Genomic DNA, 21029 nt, shown 5'->3' on the forward strand with positions numbered 1-21029 from the left:
AAATGAAAATATATAGTATCTATAAACCAGCGACACTTGAGTTAATCCTAATTCTACCATAGACTTAATAAAAATAAGTAATAAAAATAAATCCACGGATATATACATATAAATATATATATATATATATATATTTGTAAATACTTTTTTTGACTTACACATTAAAAAAATGTATTAACATTGCATTGTGCAATATCAAAATAATCATTTACCAAGGAGATGATTTTTTAAAAAAAAGATGTTTCACGATATACGATATTCCTTGCATTTTGTTCGTCTAAATCGTATTACTATACACAAATACACTATAAATACGGCCCAAGTGTATCGTGTTTTAAGAGTGACTCGAAGACAATAATAATTATATTACCATCCCTCAAACGGAACCGTCGAAAAGACTCCCCCACAACGTCTCGCCACCGTGGGGGAACGTGTCCTTATTACCGTCAACATGTAACCCCTTCACCGTGAATCCTCTGTCGTCAAAAAATCATCATCCGATAAACCATCCTTCTTGACTTATCATTCATCCATCCATGCGAAGACCTAAAGGTTGAAGCCAGAGCAGCACGAAGCCAAAGCCCTAGAAACTCAAAACCATCGCAACTTCGCACTCCTGGTGTGTTCCTCGAATTGTAAGACTTGTCCGCAGGAGCCCATCCATCGCCACAAGCCTGCTTTCTCGCAGATCTCATTTCCGAGGCCGAACCCCGACTCCTTTCCAACTGTTGGGACGGATCCTCCACTCTCTTTCAAGGTTCGCGCTTCTTATCCCGCTTCATTTAGCCCACCGAGGTGCTTTTTTCAATTGTTTCAGTGCCGGGAGTGATCCGTCGTTGCAGAGTTTCCTCCTCAATCGGTGAATAGTGTTGTACATTACGTTTTTGATGCGCAGCTTCTTCTGCTTTTCGTCTGGTTCTGTGTTTCCAGTTTCATGATCGGTTCGCATGCCAGTGTTGAGTGTTTTTCGTTGGGTTTTGATGGTTTCTTGAAGAACGTGTGGTTATTAGGGTTTTACGTGATGTGCGTGGATGGCAGAGTTCATGGCTTATTGTTTTTTGAATAATCATTAGTGGCTAGGTTAAAGCTCTGGAATGCTATATTTACAATCTTTTTTTGTTGTCTACTTATTTGTACAGTGGGACTAGGACTGCCGTCCTTTGATAACTTTTGTTTGGAGTGGTTTCTTTCTTAGTTTTGAATCTATTTTTTGCCGATCGTCGCTGGTTGTTATTATGCAGGCAAGAGAGTCTTGGAAGTTTCTAGAAGAGGTGCAACCAGAGGATATACTTTTCATCCTTGGAATAGGAGAGTGGCAGCGTGATTTAAAACATGGCGATCCGGGTGGTTAATCCGAATGCGGAAATGCTGAGTAAATCAGCTGCCCTGCACATGAACATAAGTGCAGCGAAGGGGCTGCAGGATGTTCTCAAAACGAATCTGGGTCCGAAGGGCACGATCAAGATGCTCGTGGGTGGGTCAGGAGACATCAAACTCACCAAGGACGGAAACACCTTGCTGAAGGAGATGCAAATCCAAAACCCTACGGCCATCATGATTGCTCGCACAGCGGTTGCGCAAGACGACATTAGTGGAGATGGAACGACGTCTACGGTGCTCGTCATTGGGGAGCTCATGAAGCAGGCAGAACGGTTTATTGCAGAAGGGATGCATCCCCGTGTGCTTGTGGATGGATTTGAAATTGCCAAGAAAGCTACTCTTGAGTTTCTGGAGACCTTCAAGACCCCGGTTGCGGTTGGAGACCAACTCGATAAGGAGCTCCTTAAAGTGGTTGCTCGGACGTCGCTCAGGACGAAGGTGCACGAGGAGCTCGCCGATAAGCTCACCGAGATTGTCGTCAATGCTGTGCTCTGTGTGCAGAAACCAGAAGAGGCCATTGATTTATTCATGGTGGAGATCATGCACATGAGGCACAAGTTTGATACTGACACTCGTCTAGTGGAAGGTCTTGTCCTGGATCACGGCGCCCGTCATCCGGACATGAAGAAGCGCGTGGAGAATTGCTATATTCTCACCTGCAACGTGTCCCTAGAGTATGAGAAGAGTGAAGTGAATGCTGGGTTCTTTTACCACAACGCCGAGCAGCGAGAGAAGATGGTGGCAGCAGAGCGTCGTTCCGTGGACCAAAAGGTGCAGAAGATCATCAATCTGAAGAAGAAGGTGTGTGATGGCACAGACAAGAACTTTGTCGTCATCAATCAGAAGGGAATCGATCCTGTGTCACTGGATTTATTGGCACGAGAGGGTATTGTGGCCCTGAGGAGGGCGAAGCGTAGGAACATGGAGCGGCTCGTACTGACATGTGGTGGAGAGGCTATAGAATCCGTGGAGGATTTGACTCCGGATGTCCTTGGTGAAGCTGGCGTTGTCTACGAGCATGTTCTCGGAGAGGAGAAGTACACCTTCGTGGAGAAGGTGAAGAATCCTCATTCCTGCACTATCCTTATAACAGGACCTAACGATTACACCATCGCACAGATCAAAGATGCCATCCGGGACGGTCTGAGATCTGTCAAGAATACCATTGAGGACCAGTCTGTGATTCTGGGAGCTGGAGCGTTCGAGGTTGCCGCTCGGCAGCATTTGATGAACAACGTTCGGAAGACGGTGCAAGGAAGAGCGCAGTTGGGAGTCCAGGCATTTGCCGACGCTCTTTTAGTTATTCCCAAGACTCTAGCTGACAACTCTGGGCTCGATACCCTGGATGTTTTGATTAATCTTGAGTCGGAACACGATGCTGGCAACGTAGTTGGTTTGGATCTGACCACGGGTGATCCAATCGACCCCAATGTGCAAGGAATTTTTGATAATTATTCCGTGAAGCGGCAAATTATCACGTCAGCTCCAGTGATTGCTGCCCAGCTACTACTTGTGGATGAAGTTATTCGGGCCGGTCGTAATATGCGGAAGCAATAGCTTACTAGCTAAATGTAATGGTTAGTCCTTGTCATGCAGCTATGTAAACCGTGGGTTGGCTTTCCCACAAGCGGTGCAAAAACCTGGGTGCGGATGATAGCTCGAGTATTTTACAGCGAAAATGGGGTGCTGCAGTCACTGTGTTCTGGATTGGAAACAGATTTTGACTTGCTTTGTTAGGGACCCTTGTCGATCAAATTTTTGAGTATACACTCTGTTAACATGTGTTCATTTCGAGAAATGATACTCTGTACCTAGGATTTGTCCCATCCTTGCTTTTTTTCCTTATGAATCAATATCTGACTGCATTGCAGTTTTTTTTTCCAAATTACCGAATCATCGTTCTGTAGGTGCGGACCTGTGACAATTTGTTACTCCGCCAACAGAGAAGATCGAATTGTACTCAATGAATTGCAATTAGTTTTCTCTGAGACTTTCCCATTGCTTAATGTGCGTCACTCACTTTCGATGACCAATTACTGGGTTCAAATAGGAGAGGAATGACACCCAGTGGCACATTTCAATCGTCTCTTCAATACGTGTGGGAGCGAAGCTATTAACAAAAGGAAACAGATCGTCGAAAGCTTTAGAAAGTTTGCTTCCTCTCAACTTTCCACAACTAAAGTCGAGAAATGTAAATGGAGTCGAACTCTTCACCGGATGTGAGTCCACACATCACAAACCCTCGAAACCGATCTCTGTTATGTCCACCGCCGAAGCTCGGTGGTCAGTTTAAGAAGCTGATTTGATCCAGAGTTCTCTGATCTGATTCATGTCTAGCTGAACATCTGTTACAAGCAGACACTGTTGTGTTGGTTTCCTGCATATTTTATTTGCCTGCAAATTTATAATTTATGACAACAATTTAATCAAGCATTGCTCTAGATATCAAGAAAAAGCAAAGGAAAAATGAAACCAATATTATCAAAAATACTTTGTATTCTCATAAGATACAAAAATAATATTGTACTTGTTTAATGTAGTAATATGCTTCTTAATTAATTATTTTTTTCAAAAACCACCTTCTTGAGATGGACTCAATGAAAATTCTAGGAGACAACATTATCTGTGTTATATAGGAAAAAATACATTTGACCTCGTTTTTTCCTCTTAAAACCCTTGGACTTCTTTTTAAAAGTGTAAAGGTAACTCAAGGATGGTTGTGTGAAACAGGTCTATGTCGCTTACATGACTGAAATAAACAATGGGGTCTAGGCCAAGGATACACACTAAAATCAGCAATTGCCCAGTCATTGGGACATTGAGTGGGGCTCGAATGCCAGCCAATGCCTAAGGTTAACATTCATCCATCCATTACTCCGCGCCATACACATTATTCATCCACATCTAATCGGACGACATTCATCCAGTACGACGGTTTACATCCACACATTTCATTCATCCAATAACTCACACACGGGGAAGAGAACTTAGAAAGCTCTACGAAGAGCTACGAGAGCCCCCCCTCTGCGCCCAGCTATCGCCATAGCCATCTCTGCCGACGCCCTTGAGCTTGGCCTAAATTTAGTGGAGGTGTGGCGAGGGAGTCTTAAGCGAGGGTACCTTCCTTTCTCGACCTTCTGGCCAACCTAGAAGTTCTTCTTCGCTTGTGCGAAGGCAGCAGGGATTTCAAGTGGGAGCAGCGAGGGTCGGGAGATTCTTTCTTCGAGGATTTTGTCCAAGATGGCAGACGCGGAGAGTTGGTGCCGCTGCAATGGCTAGAACAATGGCGACGATGAAGATTACAACCATAAGCAGGCAGTCCTCGTTATCTTTCCCGTTGTGGTATTCTATACCTGTAAGGCACTTCCCTTACTTCTCTTTCGAAGCTTGAATTTTGTAATTTCTCTAGGCGCTCTTTCTCTTACTCTCCGAGCTTTTGTGCGCTTTTTGGTAGTGATGTTTGTGTCTGTGACATAAGAAAAGCCGACTTTGGAAGCTGGAGATGACACAGTACTTCCCCTGGCCTGCATGTTGCGATCAGGACGAGACAAACATAGTTTTCCAGACGGGATAGGAAGAAATTGGGAGCGTTCTCCATATATGTCTGCTGACAGTGTCTTTTTGTTGGTTTGTGACGAGCTTCCGAGGCGTAGTGGTGAGGCTTTTCATCTGATATTGTTGCAAACTTGCTGTGGCATGTCTATACAAGATCTCACCTTTGTGAAGCGAAAGCAGCAGCAGCCTGATTGCGCGAACTCGAGTTTTTGCTCACTGATGTACTCAGTCATGTACGTCCGTCGTCCAGGATTCAGGGACCGAAATTTTTGCGTTTCTTATCTCGTAGAAATAGGCAGAGGAATCAGAAACAGTCAAAGAGATTGATCACGAGCTTTGACAATCAAGCTCGGCTATCACCTGTCCTATTTGTTCCTAATTGGAGACAATATCTGCGAGGTGAGTGGAGTCTGCAAAGACTATTGTAGTTTGACCAGAAGTTGGGGTCACTTGTGACTTTCTCGCGAGGATCGAGTTATTCAGAGTACTGATCCTTCGAATACAAGTTTAGGTGGTATACTACCTTAAACATAATAGCGCTGGAGCTGTAGCTCCAGCATTTCAATCTCACACACTACAAATATGTTACCGGGAGTCGAAGTGGCGCGGAGGCGTCGGATGCGAGCTCCTGCACAGCGTCGAGAACTAGATTCTCCCAGCACCTATCAGTTTTCTTCTTCAAACTTTCCAATTGAAGGGCGTCGCTCAAGAGGGAATAATAGTTCTGGTTCTTCCAATTTGGCTCACCACCACCACCTGCACCACCACCATCATCACCACCACTATCATCACCATGTATCGCGCTCAGCTTCCCGAAACCCGGCTGCTTTGTCCACTCAAGTTCGTCGATTGGTAATTTTACCTATCCATGATATAACTTCATTCCCAGATGTCTTTATCTACAACTCCACGTTTAACTTGCCTGGTTTGTAGAGCCTCAACGGCGCTTCCCAGAAGGAAGGTTGGCATAGCATGCTGAGTTACAGAGATCATTTGTATATTTAAACATGTACAGGAGTACCACTGGTTTGTGGTATCAGCCTATCCATGTCTTGCGGTTTTTCTAAGTCTTCTTCACGATGTCGCATGGGCTCTTTTATCCGGTTTGTACAGCAAGATCTTCTGCAGGAGCATCGTGCAGCTGCCTCTCAGCAACAAAATAGCAACTTGAGCTTCTCATCTTCATCCAGCTCTCGGGAAGGACATTCAGGAACGGGATTTCGGAGTTCTCGAGGTTCCCGAGTAGAGGAACCCAGGCTATCGACACTGGCAATGATGTTAAGAGGCCAAGCTCATGAACGAAGGTTGCAGGGGGCAGCCATGGAGGCTCGTGATCGATTAGATGAACGTTTACGCTCCGCAGCTCTGCCCTTGAGGTTTTCCGCCAATTCTCCCAGGTTTGTGATCCCCTTCGGTTTGTCTCTGAACCATGTCTCTGACCTTCCTCGTCGTTTCAGTCAGCTAACAGCAACCAGTTTGTGAGGTCACTTCAAAGTACTGATCTATTCAATTGCTCAAATCCTATTAAATCGTTCGCACAGAAGAAAGGCTACTACCTTCATACGAGACCGATTTTGTGCGCTCCTGACTTATTTCAGACAAGCATTAAGTTCGCTAATGACATCGAGCACCACACAGTACGAGACAAGCGTACTCTTCTCCGACTCAGATGACAACGAGAATTTTTGGAGCGACGACGAAGAGTGGGAGCACGCTATGCGGGAGTGGCTCACTGCATGGGTTCCCAGTCTCGAAGACCGGTGGCAGCCAGACCTCTTTGGCGGAAACCATCATCATCACCACCACCACCACCACCATCGCTCAGCAGGAGTAGACCCTCATCTCCCCCTCAAATCCCGAGAAGGCATGAGCAAAGATGCAATCGATGCCATCAAGCGGGAGACTTACGGTTCGAAGAAAGCATCCCACAGCGACCTTGACCAGGAAGATTGCTCGGTTTGCCTAGATAAATTCATTACAGGACAGAAGCTCCTAGCTCTTCCGTGTAACCATAAGTTTCACCCCAACTGCCTGACTCCCTGGTTGGAGGGCCATGAGCAGTGCCCGTATTGCCGAGCTCGAATCACCATGGGGACTTCAACACTCATCCAACCACAACAACAACAGCAACAACAGCAACAACAGCGTCTGAGTGCCGCCGTTGTCGAGACCGAAACCTCTTCCCATACGAGTTACTTCGTGTCGTGGATGTCGGTAGTAGAACAGGGGATGTCTCGCTTGAGCCACGGCACATCCTGATCCTCTAACGTCTAGTTTTGTACATGAGAGAAGTCATTCTAGATTCTGCATCACGTAACGTTCATCATGTATCTCCTACATGCATAGTTAGAGCGGAGAAACTGTGACATCACCTCGGGTGACGCACCCACACAAGATTGCTCAGTTATTGCTTGCACCCTCAGGGCCTCCAGAGCTTCGTTGCTGTCAGTCAGAAATATAGGCCATCAAAGTAGTGGTTAGTTTGGAGCTTTCCTTGGGAGCTGAGCCTAGCAACTGATTCAACGTGATGAAAAAACTGAGTCAACTTCCCACCGACCGTAGCACTGAGTGTGACAGGGTTGTCCTTCCATGAGACGAATGATGTGTTGTTGCATACGCCTTAGACAACCCATCTTTAACGTTTGTTTCAATCACTGCGAGTCTCAATATTGTGCATTGTCTTGACAACATTTCTTTTTCCATTAGATCAAATGATTGAGAATGCACAAAGATCATATTATACTCGGAACACGTTATATTTTCTACAGTTCGGAAAGTACTACATTATAATGTTCTATTACCACTGTTTTAGTTGTATTTATTGTGATTATACTACTACTGTATATGCTTAAACTGATCAAAAGTTTAGGGTCCCTCGTATCAGCGGAATGAGAGTAGGCACGCAAAACTTTCAATCTGAATTTTCGATGTCATCATCGTAATCAACATCACCTGAATTCAGTTCTTCAGTTGCCCTCTTGGTCGTGGAGCTTCATCCTCTTGTACAGCTCACGTTGCTGGAAGAGTCTGGCAGAAAGTCTGTGTTGAGGTTCTTGCCAACTTGTACTCTTGCGACGTAATTCATGCGCTTCTGAGAAATTGAAGAGCTGTTGCAAGAAGTTTAAAGTGGGGATGCTTCAACAAATAGATCACCTAAGGTACGCAAGTCCTTCAAATGTCAAAATGTTCAGCTCGGAGAGTTTGTACGAGTCTTCCCGCAACATAAACGTGTATAATAAATTATCCACAAATGTAAGTTAAACGCATTCCATTAAATAGAAAACATGATCGTGCTTGAAAATCCTCTGAACATTATACTAGCGTGAACTTGAAATATTCCCCAGTTGAGGAGGTCATTCATGGATTCAATCGTACTGTAAATGTAGGGATTTTTTTACATATTTATACTGTAACTGATAAATCAGACCATACGATGATCTCATATGGGTTGTGAGCAGATCCTTGTGCCATGTCAGTCCTGCATGCTCGAGCTAGAGAGCATTGAAAGCCTCGCCTGCTCTTGGGACCTGCAGCATTTAAATTGGAAGCACCAAGAATTTGACGACTTGTGTGAACTCATCTTCGTTGCAAGGAATAAGATAAATCGAAGTAGACATATGCTGAATCGTTTAAGCCAAATCGTATTGCTATAAGCACAAATCGGTTTAAGAAGGTGTAACGCTAAGATACAACACAGTGAGGCAGGGATGCTATTTTAGAAATTTTCTTAATGAACTACAAAAGATGCATGTAGTCATGATAAATTACTGATAATTAAGTGGCGTCGAGTCCACGCAAATCAATTCTCACCCTAATGCTTTGCTTCCATTAGTTCAGTTGGTGTTAGCAGTGCTTACGAAGTACGGATTCGTCAACATAGAGACCGATTTTTCAAAGCGTCGATCACGTATTGCATTTAAGTGCACTCATGCATTGGTGGTTCTGGTACCAATTAATTTCAGTGTCTCGGTTCATTTCATACCAAAAACGTGCATGACTCGAGGTTGCATGGAACTAATAAGTGATCCATAATCTTATGTGAAAACTCTGAGAGATCTAGCTCTGCTACTTCTGAAGAAAAAAACAATCGCAGGGGAGTGCAACAAAATGAAATAGTCAAGCACAAATTAGGAATGCAACAGGAAGCGGATGACAACACTGGATAACACCCTGAAGCTTGTTTGCGTCTGTGTCTGCCGAGGTAATGACCAATATATGTATACTGCTAGTGGGCGTCCAAAGCACCGTGCGCACAGATAGGAGACACACAAGCCAATAGTGTTGCGTCTTGCCACAGAATCTTCCGACTACGAAGCATGGCCTTCATTATCGAGCAATTTCTCTCAAGAACGTAATGAGGCTACCACTGTGAAATTTTAACAAACAGCTGGTTAAGGAAATCGAGAACTAATTAACTTGCTTCAAAATGATCAAATGTAGCAGAAGATATCACCTTGAAGAAAGCACTGCAAGAGGTATTCGGTGTGTGCACACGGAATACGTCGAAAATTGCGCTTCGAAAGTAACCGAAGGCAAGGCTGTCCATGCTGAATTGAGCGTGCGCAGCAAGAGCTGCAATCCATAAGTAAAATTGCAGATCCAAATATGCAACCTGTAATTGTACAAGTTGCAACAAAAACTCGTCCCCAATTTGAAATCTAGAATGAAAAAGTTCACTCGCACACTCATCTTTCGTCTGGACGACAAAAATTCTAATACACTGTGTATGAGCGTGTGTGCAAATCTATCGATTCTCGAAACTATCCCCCAACCACTGTTCTATCACTGGTCACAGCCACTCGTGAAAATTCAGCTTCTGCGGTCTCATTGCAGGTCACAAACCATCCAGTAATTCATGCTCCTACACCGCATCATCTTTGAATGAATCTGGAGCTAGAATTCATCGCAATCAGAACTAATGTCTTCAAAAGACTAATTAAATCAAAAATAGTCCCGCAAAATCGCAATTGATTCACCAACGAACAAGCTTCATCAAGACTCCTAAGACTTCAGCATCTACCCCCGTCATTCAGAATATAAATCTAAAAACAAGAGGTCGAATGAATTTCACAAATTCTCGACGACGTTACCGAGAATCGCAACACAACGTTGACGTGAACATCAAAACTCGTGAATCGTTAAAAACAATGAACGTCGAACTCTGTGGCTGGCCAGCCACTCAAAAATGTAAACATTGGGTACATGGTAAGTACCGTTACGTAGACATATCTGGAAATCTACCTGCTCGAGCTCCAGCTCGAATGAGCATCGTCTCTTCGGTGGCTTGAAGTTGCGAATCGTGTGCTCTTGTTGCAACTTTTTTTTATATCGACTGCGCAGTTTGTGCGACCGCTCTCTTCTCAATTTTTTCTAGCTACTCGATTGCCGCACTAAATAGACTTTGATAGCGCTGCACAGTCGATCCAGGTTAGTGCCTCGTGCAGTGAAGTGTTTGCTTTATTCAGCGAATTAGAGGAATATCGTCGAATCAGCCGCAGGGTTAGGTTCTGATTCGGAGGAGTGTTTGGACAACAAATTCTGTAGCTGATGGTATGGTCCTCCGCAGCTTATGCTCTTTTCGGTTAGTTCTACAGCCTAGAATGGATTGAATGGTTGTAGCTTACTTTTCGTATATTTCGGCTGGCAGCTTTATTCAGATATTTGTTGGTGAATTCGCCCTTTGGAGCTCGTGCCCCCATCCTTCGTGGAGGTTTTTTTGGCAGAGAAGTATTCATTCGCGGGTTCGTGTGCTTGAATCCCAGAGCATGTAGTGTTGAGTGTGTGAGTAGAGAATTAGGGTTTGGTGGATTGGTTGGGAGACGGGGGAGGAGCTAGGGACTATGGAAGGGGACCAGTTCAAGGGTAGCGCGGACGGAATCAATGCGGGTGAGGCAGGGAGAGGCATTTGCAATGAAGTCGTGGCTGATTTTCTCAATACAAATGTGGAGGAGGATTCTTCAGAGGCCTACCTCGATAACAAAATGCAATTGTAAGTTTCTTTTTTCTTACTGGCTGGCGCTTAGTTTTGCATGATTTTAGTTATCTATGAATCTGAGACGCGGCCGTTGGCGACGAATCGCAGGCGGGACTTGTTGGACATTTCACAAGTGCTGAGTGAAGCGGGGAGTGCGATCATCGATGTACGCAATTAGTCTCACTCTATGAACTTACCTAAGTTCGACGAAATTTCTGTGGATTCTGGTCGTGAAGTTACTACTGTGGATTGACTGCGAATCAATTGAGTTTCTTGGGAATCTTTTCATGCTGTCTTCTGTGTCGCACAGGATTCGTTCACTAGATGTTTTAAATCCAATGCTCCGGAGCCGTGGAATTGGAACATCTACTTGTTTCCGCTATGGGTGATGGGTGTGGCTGTGCGGTATCTCATACTATTTCCTATCAGGTCTGATTCTTGGAAGCACCATTGGTAAATGTTGACTGTTTCAGAGTTGTGAATCAATTGTAATTGCATGCCGTAAAAAGTAAGAAGTTACTTTCTCTTCCAATTTTATTTATTTTAATTTAATTTACTTCATAACAACAAAAGAAAAAAGAAAAAAAAAGAAAAAAAGAGAAGGGGAGCTTTACCTAAAATACTTCTATTTATTAAGTATCGATGAAGCCTCAATCTCCGTAATTCTGTTTGTTTTGTGCGACTACAGCTTTGTGGAAGCTTGTGAAAGTGAGAGTGGTTGGTATGAACAGAGTGATTCTTCTCGCCCTTGGATGGATTATATTCCTAAGTTTATTCTTTCCTTTACACTTCGCGTTGAAAAATCACGACCAACTTAGGCGTCAAATTGAGGTCAGTTAAGATCATTCATTTGTCTGACTCAAACAGTACAACATCTGATGCAGCTGATTAATAACCTTGCCCAAACGACCCAAGCTTAAGTGAAGCACATTCTGATGCTCCTCATTTTATGAACTGTGGACAGAGAGGCTTGGTGGAGTTTATGTGCAGTGTATTTGTGGCCTCGTGGACGGGCGTTGTCAAATATCATGGGCCACGGCCAAGTAGACGTACCAAGCAGGTACGCAATGCTTGCCTAACCTTATGTCTGTTTTACACTGTAGTTACCCGTAATTCAAACCATTCATATCTGAAAATTCTTCATGCTCAAGATTCATTGTGAAGAATACGACCTCTTTTAACTAGGAGAATATTTTATAAGATGAATTAACATCATTATGAGAGTAACAATATGTGCATAATCTAATATACAAGATGCTTTAGAGAATGCTACGAAACATTTTATCATATTCGACAGGGCTGGCTGGTTTTCAAGTCGTTAGACTCCCGATAATATCATGCTTGAGGTTGAAGGTTAGTATAGTTTTGAACGATGCTGAAGAATTTCCTTGCGGGCGAATCCACACAATCAATCTGCGAGCCAGAGAATATTGTAAGGGGTTTGAATGGTTTTATTACTCTTATTTAAGTGTAACAAATCAACCATTCGATTAAAGATTTAGGTTGATACGATTTATGTCAACCCTGCATACTTGGAAAAGTTTTGTAAGCAGTGTGCTTGTTTCAAAATTTTGCAGGTTTTTGTGGCAAATCACACATCGATGATTGATTTTGTTATATTGGAGCAGATGACCGGTTTTTCTGCGATTATGCAGAAGCACCCTGGATGGGTTGGTAAATTATCTCTTTCCTACCTTGTCCCCCCCCCCTTTGTTTTTGTTTTTTTTTTGTTTTGTTTTTTTTGTTTTTTTGTTTTTTTTTGTTTTTTTTTGTTTTGTTTTGTTTTGTTTTTTTTTTCATATGGTTATTGGAGTGAAGATCTACTCGCTCGTGTCTTGGAGTAAACATTTGCTCTCAAATAGTGAAGTTACATAGAAATTATCCCGAAAATTTCTTGCAGGTTTTTTGCAAACTACCGTGCTTGAAAGTCTCGGCTGCATATGGTTCAATAGGACAGAGGCCAATGACCGGCATGCTGTTGCACAGAAGTACGTTTCACGGCTACTTAATATTTCAACTTTTTTTTTAATTTGATCATGGTCATGTCGTGGTAGTTGTGTTAAGTTGAGATTGGATGGGAGTGGTTAAAAAAACCCATCTGAGCTGTGCTGGTGCTGTTGCTGTCACTTCCAGATTGAAAAATCATGTTAACGACCCAGATGCAAATCCCCTTCTGATTTTTCCGGAAGGCACATGTGTCAACAATGAGTACACTGTTATGTTTAAGAAGGTAAGGTATACTTACGAAATCAGGTTTTCACTTTGACTTTTTGTTACTATGCATCCTGAAGTTTTTTTGGCAGTTAAGTTTTTTTCCTTCACGTACATAGCCACATGGAATTTCCGAATCGATCCAGGAAGTTCGTTGGAAATGTTGAGTAGAGAAATGACCTGATCCTAGCTGTTCTTAATTTCCAGGGTGCATTTGAGCTTGACTGCGTGGTGTGCCCAATCGCTATCAAGTACAATAAGATCTTTGTGGATGCCTTCTGGAACAGCAAGAAGTAAGACCCGTGACGATTGTTTTATCAAAAACAATTCTCCACGCTCTACTCACTTACAACATTACTCGGCAATTAGCTTCTATTGTGATAACGGACTATATTGCTTTTTCTTTGATACTTACGATTACTTACGATCCTTTTTTGTTCCTCCATTGTAAAATTCATACAAATCTATGGCTGGCACAGGCAGTCGTTCACAATGCATCTGGTTCGGTTAATGACCTCTTGGGCAGTGGTGTGTGACGTCTGGTACCTGGAACCCCAGACTATAAAAAAGGGCGAAACCCCTATTGAATTCTCTGAAAGGTATGTGTGGATCGTTGTGCGTTTATTCTAGTGGTTTTCTACATAATGAATCGAGAAATACTGAAGTTACAAAAGTTAAGCGTGGTTAGCAATGAGCAACAACTCTTTCGGTATTAACCATGGCATGACCATGAATTCTCTTTCTAAATCCAGTTATAATGAGAGCGTGTGATTCCCTCTTATCTCTTCTAACTGGCAGAGTGCGGGACTTGATTTGTACGAGAGCGGGAATTAAAAAAGTTCCGTGGGATGGTTATCTCAAGTATCATAGGCCAAGCCCTAAGTTAACTGAGAAGAAGTACTACCGTCTTTTCAACCATACCTCTTTTCCATGCAATGCTTGAGTTAGTAGCAAACATCCCTGCTGAGTTGACGTTTTATCCTACTGCCTGTAGAGCTTGCAAGAGGGCGCTTTTAGTTCGAATCATTTCATGATGCACCTTAACCATCTTCGTTTACTTTCTCTTTTGCAGACAGCAGAATTTTTCCGAAGCTGTAATTCGACGGTTGAATGCAACAGCTCAAAATCAGTAAAATATAGTGAAAATCTTTTTCATCAAATTCCCACTTTAGTGAGTATTATCTTTAGAATTATGTTATTGACTTGTTAAAAGTCAAGCTACGTACACAATGGGATTTGGAAAATAAGTACTCCTATGTTTCTGTATTAGTGTTGTAGAGGATCCAGGCGTACCTGGTGTCAACTTTGATGTCAGGTTCATCAATTATGCTTTGCAGCCTGAGACAAAAGCGTCTAATGAGTGTACTTTGTAATTGCGTTTGTGAAACGAGATCCGGTTGGCGATGTTTATTTTCCACTTTGTCAAAACTTCTCAATGGATCTTTTCGTGGAGAATGTTTAGGGCAAGATGTGTGCTTTGATTGGTACGACATTGCAACTCTGCATGTGGAATATGCAAGCGACCTTACTACAAACAATGGCAGGGCTACATAAGATGCCAAAGCTTCATTTAGAAAGCTCTATATATACAAGGATGCTTTCAGTTCTTCAGTTCCTAAGTATGACATCTACGCCTGTTAACAGAGCCTATAAACAGAGCTTTAGAATTTGTAAGCCCTATTAACCTCTTTGAACTAAAGCTAATGAAACTCAACCTCTTTGAACTAAAGCTAATGAAACTTACAGGTGCAGCCAGTTGCACTGATCGGTGAAACTCCTCCAAAGTTGCACTCAATTCAAGATACAGGAGCTACACACGGATCAACTTTCATGCTTCCTTGATTGTAGAGAAGAAAACGTGAAGCTTTGCAGCGATAATGGAGCAACTGGAGAACTAGTCCAAGGCCTCTGGACATGGCTGGATGTTGCAACCGTGACGGCAGGCAAGGGTTGTGCAGTAAGGAGAGGATTGCCGTGAGCATTACTAACAAATGGCATGGGCATGGGCAAAGATTGAGGTGGAGGCAAGACTAACTTTGACTGAGACGAAGATGAAGAGGTATTGAGGGATACAGAGTTGAGAGGCTTAGGAAACAAAGTCCTGCCGCGTTCCTTGGCACGAGCGGACACCCAATCGATCTTTTCCTGGCGAGAAAGCTGAGAAGAAATCTCCGGAAGGAAGCTGGGGTAGTCATTCCTGAAATTGAAAGCTCCTTTCTTGCCGTAATAGTATGCAGCCACATCACGAACTAGCGCGGCTTCTTCACATGTGCGGTACTCGCCAAGGGGTAGATCGTACCGTGTCTTGGGCACTCGCACGCGAGGAATGAATCTGATGCCGTAAGGGTATTGCCGCCAGCGCACTCCTATGAAGCCTTTGTTCGGCGCGTCCTCAGCACGTACTGTGGTAACACCCGACGTAGATGGCGCTAGCTCGGAGGTCGATTTTCTCTTCTGGCCGCGTTTGAGAGCCGGAACTGAGCGACCGGAAGCAGGACCTGAGCAGGCGGGAGCCGGAACTGAGCGGGCGGGAAGTGGAGGCTGGCGCTCCATCAGTGCCTGTCGACGTAAAACAGAAATAAAAAAAACCGCTAAATTGGTCGAATGAATCTTTGGCTCAGTGACGACAATGCCGACAGGTAGTTTTCCACTGAACCCTAATCCTCAATCAATTAATTGCAAGACACGAAATCCCCTATTACAACAATATCCTGGAGATAGGAATTCTATTGTGTGTGCGATGAGGCCGTGTTCTACGCGACTTGTTGGCGACTGAAAGACGGCATAAAATTGCGTTGTGGGTGATTTCCAGGTGATCAATCAAACCCTTGAACATAAAGAAACGAAGTTATGGCGAACAGGAGAATCTACATTGACCTAGAGTCAAAGAACTAGTTTCTGGGATTGAAAAACCTTACGAGGTTTCGTAGCTCGAGCTGACGCCGCATTTTCCTCTCCCCTGCGTCCACTTGCAGTTCTCTAATATTTCAATCCTCGAGTTGATTCGAGAAGGAAGCCCACGATGAATCACTGTAAGAAGTCTCAGCTTAAGGTTTCATTGGCGACAACCTAAAGGTGGTAACTATAACTGCGGACATACGTCACTCGAGAGTTCGTGGGTACATTTAGATTCCTAGGTATAATTGAGCTTCGCAAATATTTTCGATACGACACTCGAGCAATTTAGAATTACTAAATTTAACCATACTAGCCCACATGGAATTCGACTAAAACCATGTCAAGAGGTCGTTTGATTTCGCCTTGACACACTGCCGAACTTTAGGTCGGGATTTCTCAATGAGAGCTAGCTGATGCAAAAAACAAAACCCTCCTATCTCTGTGATAGTTCAGACGAGCACACTAGTCTATATTTGCAAATAATATTGGAGTTAGATCTCAGTGAATCTTGCGACCAGGCAACAACGTATCACACATGTCTGAAGTATGCAGAGATTATCTGTCGTACGAGACTGTCGGGATTGATGTTTTGCTTCGCTTGCAAGAAATAATGGTCGCTGCCAGCAATTTAGGATAATGAGAAAAACACTAGTGACTCAGAAAACAAGTGATACATTAGTGCCACGAAACATTTTTTTTCTTGTGAATTTCAATACTATACAATATATGGAAAATATTCTCGAAATTTTATGAAGTCCAGTTCCTAACGTAACATCTACTGCTCCTGATTGGCACCAGCAAGAAGATACAAGGGTAAAACGCCTAGTTCAGAAGCAGCATCCTCCGGAGAGAGTTTGGCGTCCAGGTCATCTCCTACTCTTCTTAACTCTTTTCTGAGGACCTGTTGGTTCTTCCTCTGTAGGCCCCTCCACCGACTTGCCGGCGTTTCCGGCCTTCTTCATCACTCTTTGCTGCGCAGCCAGAAATTCCTCCTCAGAGGGCTCCTCAATAGCTTTGCTGGGCTTGCCACACTTCTCCCCTCTTCCTTTCTTTCCGTATTTCGCTTCTAAAGCTGCAGCAAGAGAATCCATTTGCTTCTGCCCACGATGATTGATCAAAGCAGCAAGCTCTGAGGTCGAGTCGCCGTTTTTCTTCTTTTTTCTACAATCAACAATACTAATAATCAATCACCAAAACGATTGATTCACAGAACCTATTTGTTCATGCTCGGCCATAACAAAAACTGGAAGGAGAGTGACTTATGACATTTTAAGTTCGTAAAGAGCCTTACGTCGAGGGACCGAGAGGATTCGGATGTCGTGGAGTCTTCGCAACCTCCGCAGCCCACTTCCGATACGCTTTGAACTCCTTCAGCTCACCAGACGATACAGCGGCATCAATGATGTCCATGAACCGGTGAGAATCAACCTGCGGATCGGAACACATCATCTGATTGAACACTCTGCACAACCCCGGGCATTCAAGTCACAATCAATACGCCTAGAGTGTTGTAGAGTTTGCCAAATTGTGTAGAGAAACATGTAACTCTTCAAAACTGAACAATAGTTTTTACACTTCGGCAAATCATGTGAACATAGAATTGAATTTCTAGCAATCAATCAGACAATCACAGACATTTCCAAAAGAAAGCAGGAGCACCATACTTTCTGAAGTCACCCTTGCACTTGGAGTAAAGAGCAATCAAGTCCTTCTCCTCCTCTTTCGAACCTCGATAGGATGCTGAGAAGGAGTCAATGTCTTCCTCCGTTACCTACAGAGGAAAACCACACACATGTCACAAAAAACAAACAGAGCAGACTCATGAACAACGATTGGGGATCAGAAACCTGGGCTCAGAAGCGGACCTGCTTGAACAAAGTCCTGAGAAACTTGTACAAGCTCTTGACCGCGTCGCCGTCCATGTCCGCAGCGTCCAACGATCCCGTCTGGTCATATAATTCTCGCTTCTCGGGATCGCTCAAGATGGCCATCACACGCTGCAGCTGCTGGAACTTCTCCTTGGCATCCTGCAATCACCCAGCACCTCCGCATCTTCAAAAACCAATATTAGGGCATCGTTCCAAAAACTGAGAAATCGCGACAAATTCTATAAAACCCACCTCATCGTCGGGGTTCTTGTCAGGATGCAAACGCAGCGCGCTCTTGTGGTATGCCCTGCGAATCTCGTTGTGGGTGGCATTGGGGCTCACACCGAGCACCTCGTACAAACTGCGGCTCTCCGACGGCTGGGGCTCCTTCTTCGCCGCCATGTCGTCCTCGTCTTCGTCGCGAACTCTCTTCTTCCGGTCCATTCGCACTCAGCAACACCTCTCTAACGCCAACGAGCACAGATATGAACAGCAACAACAACAACAATGCTCCCTTGAAAAATCAAGCCTCGACAAATCCTTTGAATTGTTGCTGCAACGGGCTTGGCCACCGCGACCTCTGGTTACCCGCCATTTCACAGCCTTCGCACCAAATGGATGTGGGTGGTGAATGAGTGATGAATGGATGAAGTATGGTTCCTAATATTTCTTTTGTATAAGAAAATCTTTTGATGCCAGTATTTGTTAGACTTAGAAAGAAATTTGTAAGTTTATGTGGTTTTAATTGGGAAATAATAATTTGGAAAATTATGCAATTAAAATTTATGAAAAAAATTAATTTAATTTTAAAAAATCATCCTACACTAGGAAGACTTGAATTAGAGATCTAAAATAAAATAAAATAAAATAATCTTTAAAATCTTTAAAATAATTTTAATTTAATTTATTTCCATTTTGGTTATAAGTTCAATATATTTGATAATTTCTTGTATTTTTAAGATTTTAAATAAACTAATAAACTTTATGAGAGTAATAGGAAGATTTAAAATATTTGCTCTTATAAAAAAAATTTGATTTCAAAAGTAGTAATGTACAATTTAAATTGACTTCTGTATAATAAACTAAGAAAATTTGTAAATAAATTGACATAGTCTCAATTTGCTTCTTTGTAGAAGCTTCTTAAAACATTTAAGGTTCAAAAGATGATTGCTTATATTTTAAGATATTTTATTATTTATGCTTTAGATTATTAATTGTTAATTTTTTTCTTATTACTAAATGACATATCTACAATCATTTGTAGATCCAATTGTATTAAAATTATTCTATGATAATCTAAATAATAAATATTATTAGCATAACTTATTTCTACTTGCTTTTGGTCAATTTATTTATTTAAATTAATTTAATTAATATAATTATCTATAATAAAATTTCTTATAAATATAAAAATAAATTATTTAGAATATATACACTTTTTTATGAGATGATTCTCTCAATCAAGTAGATCTAGTTAAGACCTCACATGATGTTTTTCACTTGGTTTATTAAATAAAATGGATTGATTGAATTTTCATTACAAATTAATAGAATATAATATCAACAACTACATTGCCCTTTGGAAATAAGTATTTAGATACCAAAAAATTATTAAAAGAAAAGAAAATAAGGATTATAACATAATTATATATAAAAAAATACTTGAGTATAAAAATGGTTGAAGCATTGCAATTTGATAGAAGAATTATTGCAAAAGATTAGTTTTAATGTTGTTTTGAAAAAATATTTAAATTATAAAACTATTTAGTGCTTAGCATTGGATTTTAGATTGGACTTATTATCTTTGGTCTAAGTTGAATAGTTTTATAGAAAGCCAAACAAAGAATTAAAACTCTTGTTTACATGATTTTTTACTTTACTTCCTACAAAAATCTATATAAGCAAAACTAAACAAAAGTACCTATATTATTTAATAGATTCCAAAAGATATATATATAGACCATATTAAATATAGACCAACTAAATCATTAGATTTTTTTAATCCATATTTTATTCAATTTTTTTAAAGTTTTTTTAAAGTTTTTTTAAAGTTTTTTTTTTTTTTTTTTTTGAGAATTCATCTACAAATTTGAAAATTATTATATTTTTAAACTTAAATATTTATGAAAATCATAATAATGTAAATTTTACCTAAGTATATATCTTGGCTTTTAAAAAATTAAAAACAACTAGAATTTAATTGTAGAAAGAGTCCTTAATATATGAGATGGCAACAAACACTACAAATGTATAAAAAGAAATAATTTTAAATTCTTTCTGACTATAAAAAAAATCAAATCACCTTAAGAAAATTTCTTTTAATCCTGTTATTTTATAATTGGACCAAGTACATTTTTTATAACTCTAACATCTTTATTTTATTTTTATATTAGGTTTATTTATTATTCATCAATATTAAAATAAAAAACTATCTTATAGTTTATATAAAAATTTCAAAATTAATTTTTGAAATTATAGAATTTACTTTTTTATACATCTAATAACAAGTTATAATAAAATTTTAGCTATTAAACTAATATATTTTTGTTAAGATTGAGAGGCTATTTGGAAGAGATTTTTATTTATTTTTATATCATGGTTGAATTGTGTGTTTATATGTATTTATATATATATATATATATATATATAATTTTTATTTGGATACTTTTATTATATTAAACTTAAATGTACAAGTGATTAATTTCTTATGATACAATTTTTTGCAATTACAGAATTTTTATTTTTGGTATGGTAATTTGATAATTTTTTCAGGTCTATAATGTATCTAAATATTGTAAGATTTAATAATAATAATTTTTTTTTAAAAACTTAGGTTTTATTATTAAAATAATATCATATTTATCCCTAAAATATGTTGAAATATCAAGAATACTCCTATATTCTTGATAATAATAAATCTATCCCTCACTTTTTTGAGAATATCAAATCTACTCTTCAACCTAATAAGTTATCACAACTTTTCTTTTTTAAATACAACTAAGGCCCAACCTGCTGGCCTCTGAGAAATCAGCAGGCCCGTGGTACATTACTGCGCAGCCACTTTTGGCAAATGGATGAATTCACTTAGCAGCAGTCAAACCTAGTCGCCATTGGGTCTGGTCTTCTCATTGCCCAATTGATTT

At 41.1% G+C, this 21029-nt stretch overlaps 5 protein-coding genes and 1 long non-coding RNA gene across 9 annotated transcripts; 3 read left to right on the forward strand and 3 right to left on the reverse strand.

Moving 5' to 3' along the window:
- The first annotated feature begins 589 nt into the window (after positions 1-589).
- On the forward strand, positions 590-3206 carry LOC112288798 (T-complex protein 1 subunit zeta 1). The gene is made up of 2 exons (XM_024533375.3): positions 590-757; positions 1242-3206. Exon 2 carries the CDS (start codon positions 1333-1335, stop codon positions 2935-2937), a length of 1605 nt encoding a protein of 534 aa, XP_024389143.1. The 5' UTR covers positions 590-757; positions 1242-1332; the 3' UTR covers positions 2938-3206.
- Positions 3207-4408: 1202 nt separating this feature from the next.
- On the forward strand, positions 4409-7589 carry LOC112288861 (uncharacterized). 2 transcript variants are annotated; one of them, XM_024533536.3, is made up of 4 exons: positions 4409-4735; positions 5090-5787; positions 6049-6332; positions 6534-7589. In XM_024533536.3, exons 2-4 carry the CDS (start codon positions 5518-5520, stop codon positions 7192-7194), a joined length of 1215 nt encoding a protein of 404 aa, XP_024389304.1. In that variant the 5' UTR covers positions 4409-4735; positions 5090-5517; the 3' UTR covers positions 7195-7589. The 2 variants fall into 2 exon arrangements, with proteins under 2 accessions (XP_024389304.1, XP_024389303.1); XM_024533535.2 differs by having other exon boundaries at positions 4420-4735; positions 6477-7589.
- Positions 7590-8188: 599 nt separating this feature from the next.
- LOC149988176 (uncharacterized) lies at positions 8189-10040 on the reverse strand. The gene is made up of 2 exons (XR_016505646.1): positions 9389-10040; positions 8189-8462 (listed from the first exon to the last, which is right to left on the reverse strand). It is a non-coding gene; the product is annotated as an uncharacterized LOC149988176 (long non-coding RNA).
- A 222-nt stretch (positions 10041-10262) lies between these two features.
- LOC112288862 (glycerol-3-phosphate acyltransferase 9) lies at positions 10263-14535 on the forward strand. Of its 2 annotated transcripts, none has more exons than XM_024533537.3 (13): positions 10263-10485; positions 10583-10924; positions 11018-11075; positions 11220-11338; positions 11641-11740; positions 11874-11969; positions 12487-12583; positions 12810-12897; positions 13043-13139; positions 13328-13413; positions 13600-13719; positions 13919-14017; positions 14193-14535. In XM_024533537.3, the coding sequence occupies exons 2-13, from the start codon at positions 10776-10778 to the stop codon at positions 14251-14253; spliced, it is 1170 nt and encodes a 389-aa protein (XP_024389305.1). In that variant the 5' UTR covers positions 10263-10485; positions 10583-10775; the 3' UTR covers positions 14254-14535. The 2 variants fall into 2 exon arrangements, with proteins under 2 accessions (XP_024389305.1, XP_024389306.1); XM_024533538.3 differs by having other exon boundaries at positions 10263-10362.
- A 110-nt stretch (positions 14536-14645) lies between these two features.
- LOC112289113 (uncharacterized) lies at positions 14646-16462 on the reverse strand. 2 transcript variants are annotated; one of them, XM_073537388.2, is made up of 2 exons: positions 16039-16462; positions 14646-15679 (listed from the first exon to the last, which is right to left on the reverse strand). In XM_073537388.2, the coding sequence occupies exons 1-2, from the start codon at positions 16066-16068 to the stop codon at positions 14942-14944; spliced, it is 768 nt and encodes a 255-aa protein (XP_073393489.1). In that variant the 5' UTR covers positions 16069-16462; the 3' UTR covers positions 14646-14941. The 2 variants fall into 2 exon arrangements, with proteins under 2 accessions (XP_073393489.1, XP_024389831.1); XM_024534063.2 differs by having other exon boundaries at positions 16034-16171.
- Positions 16463-16697: 235 nt separating this feature from the next.
- LOC112288863 (chaperone protein dnaJ 6) lies at positions 16698-18460 on the reverse strand. The gene is made up of 5 exons (XM_024533541.3): positions 18139-18460; positions 17884-18045; positions 17683-17789; positions 17310-17480; positions 16698-17179 (listed from the first exon to the last, which is right to left on the reverse strand). Exons 1-5 carry the CDS (start codon positions 18328-18330, stop codon positions 16885-16887), a joined length of 927 nt encoding a protein of 308 aa, XP_024389309.1. The 5' UTR covers positions 18331-18460; the 3' UTR covers positions 16698-16884.
- Between the last annotated feature and the right edge of the window lie 2569 nt (positions 18461-21029).

This window comes from Physcomitrium patens, chromosome 11, assembly GCF_059467195.1.
Source record: "Physcomitrium patens ecotype Gransden chromosome 11, ASM5946719v1, whole genome shotgun sequence".
In the NCBI taxonomy this organism is placed as follows: Eukaryota; Viridiplantae; Streptophyta; class Bryopsida; order Funariales; family Funariaceae; genus Physcomitrium; species Physcomitrium patens.

Bases quoted from the DNA above. Each gene is read 5' to 3' on its own strand.
- LOC112288863 (XM_024533541.3), bottom strand. From the start codon at position 18,330: ATGGACCGGAAGAAGAGAGTTCGCGACGAAGACGAGGACGACATGGCG. The intron at 17,481-17,682 runs GTATGGTGCTCC...GGGGTTGTGCAG, and splicing joins TGCAAGGGTGACTTCAGAAA to AGTGTTCAATCAGATGATGT. The intron at 17,180-17,309 runs GTAAGGCTCTTT...TGTTGATTGTAG, and splicing joins AATCCTCTCGGTCCCTCGAC to AAAAAAGAAGAAAAACGGCG.
- LOC112288862 (XM_024533537.3), top strand. From the start codon at position 10,776: ATGGAAGGGGACCAGTTCAAGGGTAGCGCGGACGGAATCAATGCGGGT. The intron at 11,339-11,640 runs GTCTGATTCTTG...TGGTATGAACAG, and splicing joins CTCATACTATTTCCTATCAG to AGTGATTCTTCTCGCCCTTG. The intron at 12,584-12,809 runs GTAAATTATCTC...AATTTCTTGCAG, and splicing joins GAAGCACCCTGGATGGGTTG to GTTTTTTGCAAACTACCGTG.
- LOC112288861 (XM_024533535.2), top strand. From the start codon at position 5,518: ATGTTACCGGGAGTCGAAGTGGCGCGGAGGCGTCGGATGCGAGCTCCT. The intron at 5,788-6,048 runs GTAATTTTACCT...CGGTTTGTACAG, and splicing joins CCACTCAAGTTCGTCGATTG to CAAGATCTTCTGCAGGAGCA. The intron at 6,333-6,476 runs GTTTGTGATCCC...TCGTTCGCACAG, and splicing joins TTTTCCGCCAATTCTCCCAG to AAGAAAGGCTACTACCTTCA.
- LOC112289113 (XM_073537388.2), bottom strand. From the start codon at position 16,068: ATGCGGCGTCAGCTCGAGCTACGAAACCTC. The intron at 15,680-16,038 runs GTAAGGTTTTTC...TTACGTCGACAG, and splicing joins AGCTCGAGCTACGAAACCTC to GCACTGATGGAGCGCCAGCC.
- LOC112288798 (XM_024533375.3), top strand. From the start codon at position 1,333: ATGGCGATCCGGGTGGTTAATCCGAATGCGGAAATGCTGAGTAAATCA.